Source organism: Suricata suricatta, chromosome 1, assembly GCF_006229205.1.
Source record: "Suricata suricatta isolate VVHF042 chromosome 1, meerkat_22Aug2017_6uvM2_HiC, whole genome shotgun sequence".
Lineage (NCBI taxonomy): Eukaryota > Metazoa > Chordata > Mammalia > Carnivora > Herpestidae > Suricata > Suricata suricatta.
In genome coordinates, this window is record NC_043700.1 from 46,834,122 (window position 1) to 46,849,378 (window position 15,257).

The following is a 15,257-nucleotide window of genomic DNA, read 5'->3' on the forward strand; positions in this document are numbered from 1 at the left end:
CCCACTGAGCTTGTCAGAATCTAGTGAACTCACAGCCTCTGAGGTTGCTCAGAGCACAACAGGCCAAGGCCCCTCTACTGAAGACCCCTGCAGATCATTCACCACCTGACCCCTTCTGCAAACTCACGGTCTGATGCTTCCAGACACAAGCTCTCTTTCGTCTCTGCAAAACCATTCTCACCTGTCCCCAGACATCCACCAAATCTTTCCCTTTCTAAGAGTCCTGTCCCTCTCAGGCCTGAAGCTCACCTCCAAGCACACTGTTCTGATCTCTCAGGGCAGAGCCCCCAAATCTCAGAGCTGGAAGGCCCCTCTGGCATCACTATCCTCAAACTCTCCTCGAGCACCCTTGAACCTGGGCAGGCAACCTTGTGCGCACTCACTAGGCCCTGTTACTCACCTGGCACTGTGGTCCCCAAGGAGGAGAGGCCTGTCTATAGGGCAGAAGCCCCACTCTCTGAGGTCCTATGCCTCACACAGTGCCTGGCATACTGTAGAGATTCTATGAATGACTTTTGGGCAGTTGTAGAAGCCGTTATGGTATTACTGGTCCTAGTAGTACCCAGTTGAGCTTTATAACTTCTTGACTCTTTACACTGTGACTTGCTCATCTTTTCTCTCACTAGAGCAGGCCAGAGCATGGAGGAAGTCTGGAAAAAGGAGTGGTGGGGTCTATTTCTCCTCAATTGTGAAAACACTTCTGGAGCCCCCTCTCCATTATGTTTCCAGTCTGGGGTGCCAGCTTTTCTTTCAGCCCACCTCCTGCAGGGGGACAGGAATCGGTGGGGGTGGGGGTGGGGGGAGGGGGGGAGGGACAGAACACTTTAGCCTTGTGCCCTGTGTCTGGAGTCCCCTCCTGGGGTCTGCCCACTAGTCCAGTCCTGTGTTCCCACACTGCTCCCAGGGAAGTTCTGCCCCCAAGGGGGTTGCCCATGCGCTGTGCCAGCTGGAAACATCTCGTGAACAAATGAAGGATATGTGGTCCAAATGAAGGACTGAGCATTTGGGAGAAATACCAAGGTTCTTCTGGGAACCAGCCAACAGGGAGGGAAAAGTAACCCGTCCTCCCTTCCCGGATCCTGGAATGAGCGACGGGGTGGGGGACCCGCATGTGCTGGAATCAGGACAGATTCCTGCCAAGAACAAAGTATCATTACAGCTGATGGGCCTGAAGCCAGCAGAACAGCGACAAAAATCCATAATATAAATACCACCCCCGCACCGTGCTAATCCCTAGTGGCTGACCAAGGTGGAGTCCCCCAATTAATTACCCTGCTTCCACCCCCTGACGTCACGTAGGCACTGGGCTCTCAGCTTTATTACCTTTACAGTTTTGCACACTCTCCCACTCCCTTCACTGTGTGCACAGGGCAGGGACTGTTAGCCGTGTTTCCCGGCTTGGGGGGCTCGGCCCAGAGGTGCAGGTGCTTCTCCCGGCTTCCGCCCAGCCTGTAAAGCCAGCTTTCCTCTGAACCTCATGAGTTAAGGGGTGGCAGGCCAGGCTGGCTGCAAGTGCACGCTCTCCACTTCCTTTCCAGCAGAGAGGCCGGCGTGGAAGCAGACAGGACAGAGTGCCATCTAGCCCTCCTGGGTGAGCCTCCACCCAGTCCATGCTTCCCAGTCCTTGGTGGAGCTGAAACACTGTTTACATATCCCCTCACTCACAGAGACCTTGACACTTCCAACACATCCCCATGCACTAGAGGCCAGAGTTGGAACTCGGAACCCATGGCCGAGCTCCATCACATCATTCGTTTGTAAGCCCTGCTGGACCTGGACTCTCTACTGCACAGCACGTTTAAAAAGCTGCTCACAGATAAATCTACTCCTTCGATGTGTTTTCATGAACTGAGAGATGTATTTTTGAGTCCTGGTGGGCCACAGGCGTGGGACTTGACTTGGGTAAGTCATTTCCCCTCTCTGAGCCTCAAGGTCCTCAACTGCTGGGAGCCATTTCTGAAGTAAGGCAGGTCTGCAAGGCCTCCCACCATCAGGTGTTGACCGCAGTCTTCACCCACTCAACCCCCACTCAATTTCTGCTTGAGCACCGACCCCCAAGGCGCCTGACTGACTGATATCACGAGTGACTTGCCTTCTTATGCTAAAAATATGTGAATTGTACCTTGTGGAAAAAACTTGTTATAGGAGTTTCTTCTTTTGTGATTATAGGAGTAAATGTTACATTTCCTGAGAAAACCTGTTTTTCTTCCCCTCATAAACAGGCTATTGACCCCTGCTCACAAGGACCTAACTCTTGCCTTTGCTATGCTAAACACTTTGCCTTGTATTTGAATGCTAAGGATCCCTTCCTTCCCCTTGTTATAAACATCTAGTCACCTACTTCAATCTCTATGGTAAAGATTATGCATGAGTCTTCTACCAATCTATGTTCTGGTAAATTTTTACATACAAAAGAATTTGTTATGGGAAATTATTGTCTAAGGCAATTGCCACTTCTGTTTTGTACCTCAGACATTTTTTTTCAATAAATAAAGCTGACTCTCAGGTCAGAGCAGAGATGCCTGCCTGGTGAGCAGAAAGAAGCCGAGGCGCTCTCACTCTCTTTTGCCAACACTGTCCATCCTTCAGGGAGCCCTGGACCTGATGGAGCTGGACTCCAGCACTCAACTGTAAAGCAAGAGGACTGGACTAGATGATTACAGAGCCTATAATTAGGGTAATATTCTATGATTCTATAACCTTCCATCTAGCAAGCAGACCATCTGAATATGGCGGAGAGCCCTTCCTTCCTGCCTTGCTCACACCCCCTAGCCCCGTAGGCCCCCTCTGGCTGGTTTATCTTGCTTCTCCTAGCATACCTCCCCTCTCTGGTTGTCTTCCCCCTCCTATATGGCCCCCTCACTGGTTAGCTTCCCCCTTCCTGGTATGCCTCCACTCTCTGGTTATTTTTTTCCTCTCCTGGTATGGCCTCTCTCTGGTTTTCTTTCCTCCCCCTGGTATTTTTCTTCTCTGGTTATTTCCCCACTCCTGGTACATCTTCCCTTTCTGGTTATCTTCCCCCTCCTGTATGCCCCCCTCCCTAGTTACATTTACCCCTCCTGGGATGCCCCCTACTCTCGGGTTATCTCCTCACTCCTATATGCCTTCTCTCTCTGATCCTCTAAGTTCTCTGCTTTTCTCAAACCACACATTTCAACAGACATGATTAATACTGAAACTCCAAAGCAGAAAACAGAAAGCACTGCTGTGAATGTACACAAAAGACAAACTGGAGACAAAATTCAGAGAGTACTGTATAACAAAGTGAGAGAATGAAAAACATTTGGGGTCAAGCTCAAGAATAACATAAATAAGCTCATATTTGAAAAATATACATCATTGAGTATTTGTGTATTTTGTGCCAGGAAAGGGCAAAGAGGTGGAGAGTGTGAGTGTGTGTGAATGTGACTGTGTGTGTGTGTGTGTGTGTGTGTGTGTGTGTGTGCTTAAAGACTAAGAGAGGAACTGGACAAAATTAGGGCAGAAAGGCCATTTCAGAGAGCAGTGTGGAAATGCATAGAAGCTTAGCTCAGTCGGTTAAGCATCTGATTTTGGCTCAGGTCATGATCTTGCAGTCCATGAGTTCGAGGCCTGTGTCAGGCTCTGTGCTGACAGCTCAGAGCCCAGAGCCCGCTTTGGATTCTGTGTCTCCCTCTCTCTCTGCCCTTCCCCCATTCATGTTCTATCTTTCTAAAATGAATAAACATTAAAAAAAATAAAAAAATAATACTTTAAAATTGAATGGTGGGTACATCAGATATGCCAAACAGAATCTTCTTTAATCATGCCAGCTGGGTCCCTGGCAACCACGAGAGAGAGAGAGGTGGGAAAGAGAGATACCAGATATGGTGGTGATTCTGGGAGCCAGAAGAACTGAGTGGCGTTCATCTCTGAAGAGCCAGCAGCCCATAGAGAATGCAAAGCTTGAGGACTAGAAGACAGGCCTGGGCAGGACTGAGATGAAGCTTTTGGTTCCAGGGGACAGAGAGTGAATCTCAGTTTCAGAACCAAAGAAAGACGACTTGGGGATTCCACCGGAAGAGCCTTCACAAATGAATGCCCGAGAGCAGCTTCAGTTCAAGCCAAGGAGAGTAGGCTTGCGTATAAAGGAACCAGGATGTGAAATGCTGGGAGGGCCCCAGGAGGAGGCGCCAGCAGAGAGCATGGTGTTGTCTGCTGACTGCAAGAGGGAGGAAGGGGGGAGGCGGGAGGAGGGGCTGCCCCCCAAATACCGCCAAGATGGAGTCCAAGGGACCACTCTCTTCTCCCTTCATTGCTCAGAGCTGGCATCGCTCCTCCCTAGAGAGCAGGATGGTCAGTGACAATAATCTGATTTCTGAACCAGAAAGACCCCCATTCAGACCTGGAGTTTGCCACTTGCCAATTGCATAAAAAACACTGGGAAAATTATCCACATTTCTCATCCATTAAATGGGGACAATCATACCATTTTGCAGGATGTGAGGATTACAGTCTTCAATGTCTATTTAGAGAACTAGTGTTGACACAAGGTCTGGCTTATAGTAGGTCATATTTCAGTACAGTTGCTATCATTAGAAAGTAGCTGACAGACTGCTGTGGGCAGAGAAGGCCAAGGAAAAGAGAAGAGGGGAAAAACTATAACCCCAGGGGTATGGATTTGGAAGAATAAATTCTACCTCCTGCCTTCCTTTGATTTCTGGGAAGTGAAAGCCTGAGTGACCCAGGACAAGAAAATCAATGCCCTGACTGTCCAGGTTCAAGATCTAACAGTTGCTTTGAAAACATTCGCGGAGTTCTAGTTATGTGCACTGTACTGTGAGGTCCTGGGGGGGCGCAGAGGGCACAGGAGCAGGGGCTGGGGAGTAGCACAGCATGGTGAGCCCCGAGGAATGGGTTAAACATCTTGGCCTGATCACTGAATTATACACTTAAATGGGTGAACGCTGCAGCATGTAAATTATACCTTATTAAAACTGTTTGAAAACAAAAAGTCCTGGGTCAGATCATTACCAGCTGTGTGGCCTTGTGTAAATCAGGCATTTCCTCCGGGAGCCTCAGTTGTTTTCCTGGAGGAATTTTACCCTGCACTCAATAATAAAGCCCGCCTTCAACCAACTTAACAGTTGGTCTTGGGACCCACTTTAAAGCAAATTAATGTACCTCCAAAGCCCTCTGTGAACTGGAAGGTACCATGCAAATGGAAGGGCCCATCGTTACCACTTTCTGCACTACTAAATGGAGAAGCTCAGGGGAAGAGACTTCAGTGAGCTAGAGGGGCCAACAGGGTTCTTGAGTGAGATCTGGAGAATCAGTGGGATCTGGATGACGAAGAGGAAGAAGGAGGCCCGGCGATAGAAGGAATAGCTAAGGCAGTAGGAAGGGTGGGCCGTGTCTCTGGGGCAGTGACAAGACGTGTCCCACTGGACTGGCTGCTTTCCACAGGGCATTGGGTGCAAACTGGCTGTTTGTGAACCGTATATGGCCCACAGAGTGAGACAGTTGAAAATTTCTAGAACATTCCATGTTTCTGGTGTCTTGTGTAAAATCGGAAGACTTTGTCGATGCCAGGCTCACATGCCAGCCTGGCCAAAATGGGGTGGGCCTGCCATCGCCCCTCCTACCCCCCTGACATCAAGGTCACCTCACTCATTGACACTGCTGGACTCGTTTCTACAGAACAGTTCTGTGTGTAACCTCTGGTCTGGGGGAACAGTCAGAGGAGAAGGCAGAGAAGACAGCTGGGGGTGGGTGTGTGATAGAAAGCACACCAGTTCTGGGACCAGAAAAGCTTGGGTCCAAATCCAGGCTCCATCACCTCCTGGCATGAGACTGTGAGGAGGTTCCTGAATCTCAGTGCACTCACTGTTGTTTTTCGAAGACATTCGATGGTGGTGGCTACACTTGTGGTGAACGCAGCCCAACGGATAGAGTTGTCTCATCACCACACTATACACCCGAAACTTATGTACCATCATGTGTTAACTATACTTCAGTAAAAAGTTTTAAAACTAAAAGACATCATAGAAGGCATGCTTGTATGGTACCTGAAATACTTGGTGTTCAGCATGGTAGTATTATTGCCTACTGTCAGGCTAAGAGTATTCACTGAATCCGGTAGAGCCTGGGGAGTCACAGTAGAGGGATGGGGGGTGGGGATGACGTGGGAAAAGTGCATTTCATGAAAGGTGCCTCAGACAGTGATGTGTGTGCAGGGAAGACAGCAGCAGGAAGCAGAAGGGGCAAAGTGGGGAGGGGGCAGTTAGGGGTGGGAGAGAGGGAAGCTGGCTCTAAAGGTTCTAGAGTTTATAGGCTCGGGGCAAGAGAACCAATGGAAGCCCACACACTTTTGCCATTACATTGAAGAGTTATACATGAGGCTAACACGTTCTTCTGCCTTGATGAATCTACATGATAACAGCCTGGAAGGCCGGGTTCACAGTTGGGATTCTCCAATTCTTGTCCCACTGGAACGCCATGGCCCTGGACGCACCTGTTCCTGGCCTGAGCCTGCCACCTTACCCCCTGCTTCTCCTCTGCTGGAAACGCTGGGAGGCTCCCACTGGTACATCCACGCTCAGGCCACTCAGTCCTCCATTAGCCACCTTTGGCCATTCTCTTACCCGAGGATGAGGGTGTGGACACTGTGCTGTCTGGGAGCAGGGAGGGGGCTTAGGGTTACCCAAGGGAGAGACCTACACATACCCATAAATGGCCATAGGTCTTGTGGGCATAAAGTTTCAGGGTCCTATTGGGCAAGATTTAATAAAAGGGCACCAACTCTCAATGGCGAGTGGATTCGGGGTCTTAGGGGGACTTCTGAGCCCTGGAAGAAAGCCTGTAACGGTGGGGCCCAGACAACAGGGGCCGGGATGGGGCTCTGGTGGGCCAGGGGGGTACCTTTGGCGAGGGAGATGTTCCTCAGCGCGATGGAGTGCTCCCAGTCTTTGAGACGTAGGTCCTCGGTGACGGTGTTGAGCATGGCCAGCTCCTGTTTGAGCTGCAGCTCCATGCCCATGTGCACCAGCCGCATGCGGCGCGTGTCCTCGCTGGCGTTGCTCACGAGCACCTGCAGGTCCTGCAGCCGCGTGCTGTGCAGGGCCACGTCGTAGGACAAGCTGCGGTTGAGGCCGCGCAGCGCGCCGCCCACGTCGGCCAGCTCCTCGCCCAGGACGCCCACCCGGTGCGCCAGCCCGTCCAGCAGGCCCGCGTGGCGCCGTAGCAGCAGCTGGCTGCGGTTGCTCTCCACCTGCAGCTGGTAGAGCTCCAGCTGCGTCGCGTCGCTCTGCTGCCCGGTGTGGTCCCGCAGCAGGGCCACCGCCTGCTCGGTCTGCGCCGCCTGCGCCTGCAGCCCCCACAGCGCACCCTCCAGCCGCTGCACCGCGCCCGCAAGCGCCAGCAGCGAGTCCGACTGGTTCTGCAGCGCGTCCTGCACCTTCCACACCTGCTCCGTCAGGTCCGCCTGCAGCGGAGCCTGGAGCAGCCGCAGCTGCAAGTCCCGGAAGCTCTCGTTCAGCCGGTTCACGTTCCGAGTCAGCGCCTTCAGGTCGTCTGGGGAGCTCCGGGGCCTGGACACTGCAGAGGAGGAGGGGGAGAGGTATGAGCTCCGCTGGGAGGGTCCCAGGACCCAGGAGGCAGGCCCAGCCGGAGCCTAGCATCCAGAAGGCGCTCAATGAAGGGAAAGCAGAGGGCGGCTAAGGTTGAGGGCCTCAGTAGATCCCGCATATTGAGCTAAGCCACGAGTTCCCAACCTTGTCTGCCCATTAAAGTCACCTGGTGAGATGTTCCGCCCACAAAAATTGTGATTGACCTGGTCTGGGGTGTGACCTGGAATTTGGAATTTTTTTAATAAAATTTTTTATATAGTTTATTTATTTTTGAGACAGAGAGAGACAGAGTATGAATGGGGGAGGGGGAGAGAGAGAAAGAGGCAGGCACAGACCCGGAAACAGGCTCCAGGCTTTGAGCTGTCAGCACAGAGCCGGATTCCAGGCTCGAACCCAGGAACCGCCAAATTACTACCTGAGCCGAAGTCAACCAGTCAACCGACTGAGCTATCCAGGCGCCTCGGGATTTGGAAATTTTTAAAATTTTTTTAATGTTTTATTTATTTTTAATACAGAGAGAGACAGAGCATGAGAGGAGGAGGGGCAGAGAGAGGAGGAGACACAGAACCAGACACAGGCTCCAGGCTCTGAGCTGGATGTCAGCACAGAGCCTGATGCGGGGCTCGAACCCACGAACGTGAGATCTGACATGAGCCCGAGTCGGAGGCTTAACCGACTGAGCCACTCAGGCGCCCCTGGGATTTGGAATTTTTAAAAGAGCCCAAGATAATTCTAAGGTGCAGACCAGGTGAACTCCACTAACCATATGGATAAGGTCCATCCATATGGCATTGCCGTTTCTAAATATGTTGAAAATGGCCAGATATCAGCAGTTTTATGAGGCTAGGCCTAATATATTGAATGTTATCCCCTCGACTTTAGGAGGCTGGTACCACTATTATCCCCCCTTCAGGTTAGAGCTGCTAAAATTCCCCAAAATAGAACAGCAAGTAAGTCCCGAAGCCAGGATATCAACTCAGGAAACTCTGGGCTTGCTCCAGAACGAGGGTGCTTCCCTACAAGTCCGCCCCAGAACTTTTTGAAGGGAGCACACCAGCAGCAAGCTGGCTCAGCCAGGCTCTAGGCAACACTGTATTTCCCAGCCTCCTGAGTCCAGGCTCACAACCCCCACCCCTGCTCACCTGCTGTGCCAAGGGCCCCAGGTACATCTAGATGCTTTTATATTCATACCCTCCCCTCTCTGCCTCCTCCAATCCTTTCCCCAAATCCTCTATTTCCCTCCTCAAGCAAACAACCCATCTCAGTGACTTTTCACCCTTTTCTTTTAGAGAGGCTCCCCTTTTTTGCTTATAAGCAGTTATTTCACAATTTTAAGGCTATACATCTTAATAATTACACTCTAGCATGTGGTGTCTCCTGTAGCTTGTGGACTTTGCTGACTCAGGTTCAGTACACACCTGGAAGTCTAGGGTGCTGGTTTGCTGTGCGCTGTCGCTGGCTGCACACACCTCTGCTCTGCACACTAGAAAATGGAAACTGGTGTGGGACAGGGTAGGAGTTGGGGGCAGATGAGGCACAGTGAAAATTCTGTCTTGGAAATCGTGGAATGGGGAGAGCAAGAAACTTTGTCCACAGCCTGTTCACACAAAGAGAAATTGAGATAGAATAGCTCTCTCCCAGAACCTCAGGTGGGAGGGGGCCAGACAGGGTGTTCAGGTGTTTGAGCCATCCTTTGGTGATGCTTCTGGAGGCGCATAGCATCTGTGGTGGCCACTCTGGAGGAGCTGAGTCACTTCAGATTAGATTCAGAGATCTACGGCACTAACCTTAGAGTCCCCAACTCAACGTCTCCCTCGTGCACAACTTTGATCTCCAAGGAGATCACATGCCAGGTGGTCACCCAGCCTCTGCGTATACCTGTTTTTCTGCCTTCTGTTACTTCTAACTGTTGCAATGTTCTGCATTCTATTCAGACTGGAAATCTGCCTTCCTGTCCTTTCCATCCACTGATCCTGCCTTTTGGGGTCATATAGAGTTAGTGAAATATTTTTTCCCACAAGACAACTCTTCAGAACTTCCAAATTTCTGGTTTGAAATCTGTACTGTCTTTCTCTGTTCTCTCATGACTAGGTTCTAAGCCTCCCTCCATATATCTTGGCTGCCTCGTCTACACACACTCCAGGGTGTCAGCATGCCCTTGGAGGTGGCACTTGATCTAAGTGTGCCTTCCTAGGGTGTGGACAGACTGGACAAAGTATGGTGGAAGAATCATCTCCTTCATTCTCAGCATGAGACTGCTCATGTGGCCCAAATTGGGCCATGTTTAGCTTCATCTGGGCTTTGTGGATTTTGGTCATTGGATTTGGGTCTATGCAGGCTTTGGTGAAAAATTTCCCCCAATTTGCAGATGGAAAGACAGGAGAGTATAAGTGAACTGCCCTAAGGCATGCATCCTGCCTCCTGGTCCAATGGTTCATGCCACTGCCCCATGCTCTGGAAGCTTAGCTAACAAAGTTGTCAATACAAGTAAAGGTTCTGGGGAAATGAATCCATGACCCAGTCACAACCACAGGAATTGTCTACTTAAAAAAATCATCAGAGGCCAGGATTTGATTTAAAAACGGGGCTGTTTGTCCTATATTCGACCAGATTGGTTGGCAAGTATTAGAAAGAGGGTGATTGGAAAACAGAAAGCCGGGTAATTTAGTGTCACTCCCTCCCCACAATGCCCCTGGGGTTCAGAGAGACACTGCAGCTTCTCAGATGCAGTAAGAACACTCTGAGCTTTGCAAACTCTGGATTGGAGCTGGGATTGTGAGTGGCCCAGGGGAACAGAGCAACCTGCTCGTCTTGAGTTTCAGGTCTGCCAGAAGCAGCCCCATGAGGAGGCGGTCTCCTTTACTCCCACCCTCTGCAAGCTGCCTGGTCACTCCTCGCCTCTGAGGTGGTACCTGTGCCTGATGGGTGCCCTGGGCCCTCAGAGGGCCCTGGCCTCACCCATCAGCCTCCCTCTTAGAACCCGCCGGCTCGAGGGCCTTCTCTCTGCCCAGAAAACTGGGCTGAAACTTGCCCATGCGGTATGGTTGACAGTCAGCTACCCTGTCCCTGAAAGTTTATTTGGGTCTTTTCTTATTGTTCATTGCACAACCAGTATAAACAGACACCCAAATAAAAGAAAGAAAACATTCTTCCACAATCCCACAGCCTCCAACAAAGCATCCTGGTTTTTCTTCTGTTTTCTTTTTCTTGCTCCATTCCTAGGCATCCCCAATCTTTACAATTTGACTTCTGAGTTGGGGTTTTTTCCCCCTAATATGATTATTTCATAAACATCTTCCCATCCTACTGTCTGTCTTTTATAATGTTGGTGGCCCCGTAGAGCCCAGCAAGGGGAAGTGTGGTAATTTACCCATTTTCTTGCCATTAAAAATTGTTTTCAATCAAAGCAAAATAAATGCAGAAAGGTCTCTCCTTGTTTTGAAAGTCTTCCTAACAACAAATTCCCAGAAGTTGGATTAGTAGATCAAAAGGTATAAACATTTTTGTGATTCTGAAAAACTCTGGCCAAATCACTTCCCCCAAAGTTGTGCCTATTTATAGGCACGTTATAGATTTTTAAATGCCACTTTAAACATGGCAGATACTCAGTGCAACAGAGTGTAATGATCTTCATATTGTTAATTTCACAGATGTAAACCGGTACCTTGTTATTTTCTGTGTTAGTATACGTGCATTTTAGAAGAGGCCTTTGCAAGGGAATGCGTTAGCTCAAAGGAGTGGTTTAGACATTTTAGGTACCTAGGCTAATCAGAACAGAAATGATTTGAAGGGGTACATCTTCTCCGGGGCACCACATCATACTGTAGAAGCCCAGAGGAGCCTCCATTTTTCGGGATCACATACCCACCCCAAAAATGAATTATCTCCTTCCAACAGTCACAGTGTGTTCTCAGCCTACACCACCACCACCTCCCACCCTCTTCCCCCATTTAATTCCTTCCAGATGTTTGCTGTCCTCAACAGGGAACAATTCTTCCTTGAGTGTGACTCTCTTAATTCATGTTTATGCAAACAGTTCATCTATCTCTCTGTCTGGTGTGTTTTCTTTTAATGTGTTTTCATTATTCTTCAACTTTTATACTTTCAAAGGGAACAAGAAATCATAGAGTAATAGTAATGAGTGGCATTTCCCGAGAACTTACCATGTGCCTGCACTATCCTAAGTGTCATCACATGTAACTACCCTATGAGATAAATATTACTATTATCATCATATTCCAAACGAAGAACCTGATGCACAGAGAGGTTGAATAACTCACAAAGTCACATAGCCAATAGAGGGAGGAGACTGACTTTAGGCCCTGATCAGTTTGGGTCCAGAGCTCCTGGCTCTTGACCAGTTTGTGGTATTGCTAAAAGGATGGAAGTCACCGAACAATTTTTTTTTTAAACAAAGACATATAAATATGGAATAAGCTTTTGAAGATAGTGAGTTCCCCATCGTAAACTCAGGCTGGAGTCAGGCTGCTCAGCAGGAATCATGTAGACATTCAAATGCACTACTGACTCAAATCAGTATTGAGGGCTGAATCCTAATGAATGTGTTAATGCATGTGATACTGTAGTAATACACGATGGATGCATTAATGCCTGCCTCAGGCCATGTCCTGGGCTAGGAGGCTTGCACACATACACCTCCTGCAGCCTTGTTACCTGCACAGCAATTGAGTATTGCCTCCCCACCCACTTCCCAGCCCCAGGTGAGCCGTCTGTTCCCTAGTTGTCCTTTATATTCATGAAAAAAATATTATGTGCCAGTTCAGTGAAGGTGTTCCAGATGTGACTGGCCACAGAGGCTGTCTTCCCCAATTGCATCTGGGCATACTTGCAATGCCAGCAAGCCCTAAGGTCCGTGTGTGGACGGGGAGGAAGGAAGCTAAGCATTCTGTTTGGTGTTTAGTGGCCGAAACCAGGGGCAGTGGTGTCAATAACCCTTTATCTTCGTATAAAAGTTCACACCCATCACCTCTTAATTTTCAACATAACTAACCTTGGGAGGTAGGCAGAGCAAGTAATTATAATCTAATCTAAGGATGAAAAAGAAAGAGGCTCTGAGAAGTCAAGAGATTGACAGAAGTATCAAGTAAGGATGAATTGGGGTCCTGTGTCCCCTAATCCAGCACACTGTCCTTGACACCTACTGCTGGGAGAGTCAGTCACTAGCTGAACTCCAAGATCTATATGGGGAAGGAGGGCAGGAGATGATGTTTACTAAGGACCTGCTGTGTGCCAAACTCCGTTCTCATCTCTTACTGAAGTTATTTCATTCGCTCTTTCCAACGACCCGGTGAAGTAGGAATTATTAGGCGCATTTTCAGACGAAGACGCTCACGAAGGTGGCAGAGCCCAAAAGCAGGCTGTGGCTGCTCAGATTCTGAAGGTCCCGCTGGCTCTACCCCGTTTCCTACCATAGAGCCCCTGTCCCGTGTCTTGGCAGGGGAGCGCTGTTGGGACACACTGGCAGGCCACCTGAGCACCCAGGTGCTACTCCAGCCCACTCAGAGGAGGACGAGTTTGTGGCTGGGAGAGCAGGAAGTGAAGTGGCATCTGAGCAGCTTGGGGGAGGGCGACCCGCAGGGTGGGGGAGGAGCAAGTGCTAGAACACTGCCAGATGCCATGCAGTTCCCTGGCGGTCCTGCCAAGCCTGCAGGCTGATAGTATCACCATTTTATTGAAGAAAATTCCAACACTGGAGAGATTAAGTAACCAGCTCAAGGCCACCCTGCTCTAGGAGTCCACACTTCTTTTGTTGCCCCACACAGGGCTACTGCCTTGTCTTCATTTAGGCCAGGGACACTGGAAGAAGCTAGTGTCCTGGAGGGTATAAGAAGTCAGAGATTGTGTTAAGGGCACAGTGTGGGAAAGAATGGGGCTGAAACGAAACTACAAAGTGAGCTTGTTGTTATAAGCACCAAGAGAAAGAGGGAGAGGCTTCTTTCAGGGGGTCTGCAGAGCTGGCTTGAATTTGCTGAGCTCTGATGCATATGCGTTTAACAGAAAATGAATTTAAAAGGGGAGACTAGGGGCACCTGGGTGGCTCAGTTCATTAAGCATCTGACTCTTGGTTTCATCTCACATGTGGTCTCATGGCTCATGGTTTCAAGCCCTTCATCAGGCTCTTCGCTGACAGCGTGGTGCCTGCTTAGGATATTCTCTCTCCCTCTCTCTCTCTGCCCTCCCATGCTTATGCGTCTGTTCTCTCTCTCTCTCCTCTCTCTCAAAATAAATAAACTTTAACAAAATGGAGCTTAATAGTCCTCCAGAATGCATAACAATGAGGTTATCAGTAGAGCTTTATGGTTTAAAGTGATACACACCTTTCTTAGGGTTCCCCTGGCTCCAAGACACAGGAGGAGACCAGGGCCAGCCTCAGGCATGTTACCTGTGCAGTCCCACAGGGCTCCAGCCTCAGAAGGGGACTGTACTGGGAGGTTTATGCTTTGCTGTCACCATTTTGAACTTCTGATAATTTTTTCTTTGAGTGAAGTCTGATAGGACATTGGCCCCTCAGCCTATGTGCAGCCCGACCTCCTGCTAGCCTGGGATGAAGTCTCCCACTCCCACCCAGGGGCCCCTGCCCCCATGGGGACGTCAGGGTCCAGTCAGTTCCAGGAGGATCTGTACTCATGCGGGAGCATCCTTGTGCCTGGTATTATCATTGTAAACAGCAAATAAAAACCAGCAGGCCAAGAGATAATAGAAGAAAAGAAACAACTTTGGGTGTCTGGGCAGCTCAGTTGGTTAAGCATCTGACTTTGGCTTAGGTCATGATCTCACGGTTCAGGAGTTGGAGTCCCACATTGAGTGAGCTCAAGCCCCACTTTGGATGAGTCCCACTTCTTTCTCTGCCGTGGGTTCTCTCTCTCCCTCTCTCTCTCTCTGCTGCCCTCTCTCTCTCTCTCAAAAAAATAAAAAGGAAAGGAAAGGAATGAAAAGAAATGAAATGAAAAGAAAAGAAAAATGAGAAGAAAAAGGAAAAGAAACATCTTTTTTCCCAGCTGCTGGAACAGGGAACCCTACGTTTTCATTGTGCACTGGGCCCTGTGAATTACAGAGCCAGTCCTGGAGAAAACTAACAACTATCCATCTTCTGGGGCCCCTTGGCAACCCAGAACAGACAAATCCCAGGCAGGCCTTTCTTGGTCAGCTCAGGCTGCCATAACAGAATACTGAAGCCTGACGGCTCAGACAACAGACATTTATGTTCCAGCTCTGGAGGCTGAAAGTCTAAGACCAAGGTGTCAGAAAAGCTGATTTCTCCCAAGACTTCTTTCCTTGGCTCACAGATATCTGCTTTCTAGTTGCACTCACGTGTGGTCTTTTCTCTGTGTGTACATCCTTGGTGTCTATTCTTCCTCATATAGGGACACCAGCCCTATTGGATTGGGCCCCACCTTTATGACCTCATTTAACCTTAGTTACTTCCTTGAAAGACCTATCTCCAAATACAGTCACATCGGAGGTTAGGACTTCGACATATGAATCTGGGGTGGGGGGCTAAGTCACTCCATAACAGTGTCCTTTAACACCCCAGTGAGCAGGAGCTGCACAGGTATAGAGAATGAGTTTCCGCTCCCCTCTTGGGGGTACAGAGAATAATATTAGGACTAGCGTATGTAATCTACTCTTCCAAGCAGTTGCACAGTGAGA

At 49.4% G+C, this 15,257-nt stretch overlaps 1 protein-coding gene across 2 annotated transcripts in view; it reads right to left on the reverse strand.

Annotated features, from left to right (window-relative positions):
* The window catches only part of SCARA5 (scavenger receptor class A member 5), an 87,160-nt gene that overhangs the window by 10,726 nt on the left and 61,177 nt on the right, over positions 1 to 15,257 (reverse strand). For both annotated transcript variants that reach the window (XM_029938394.1, XM_029938402.1), the window contains exon 4: positions 6,880 to 7,554. In XM_029938394.1, the coding sequence (XP_029794254.1) occupies positions 6,880 to 7,554 (675 nt within the window). The remainder of the gene's footprint in view (positions 1 to 6,879; positions 7,555 to 15,257) is intronic.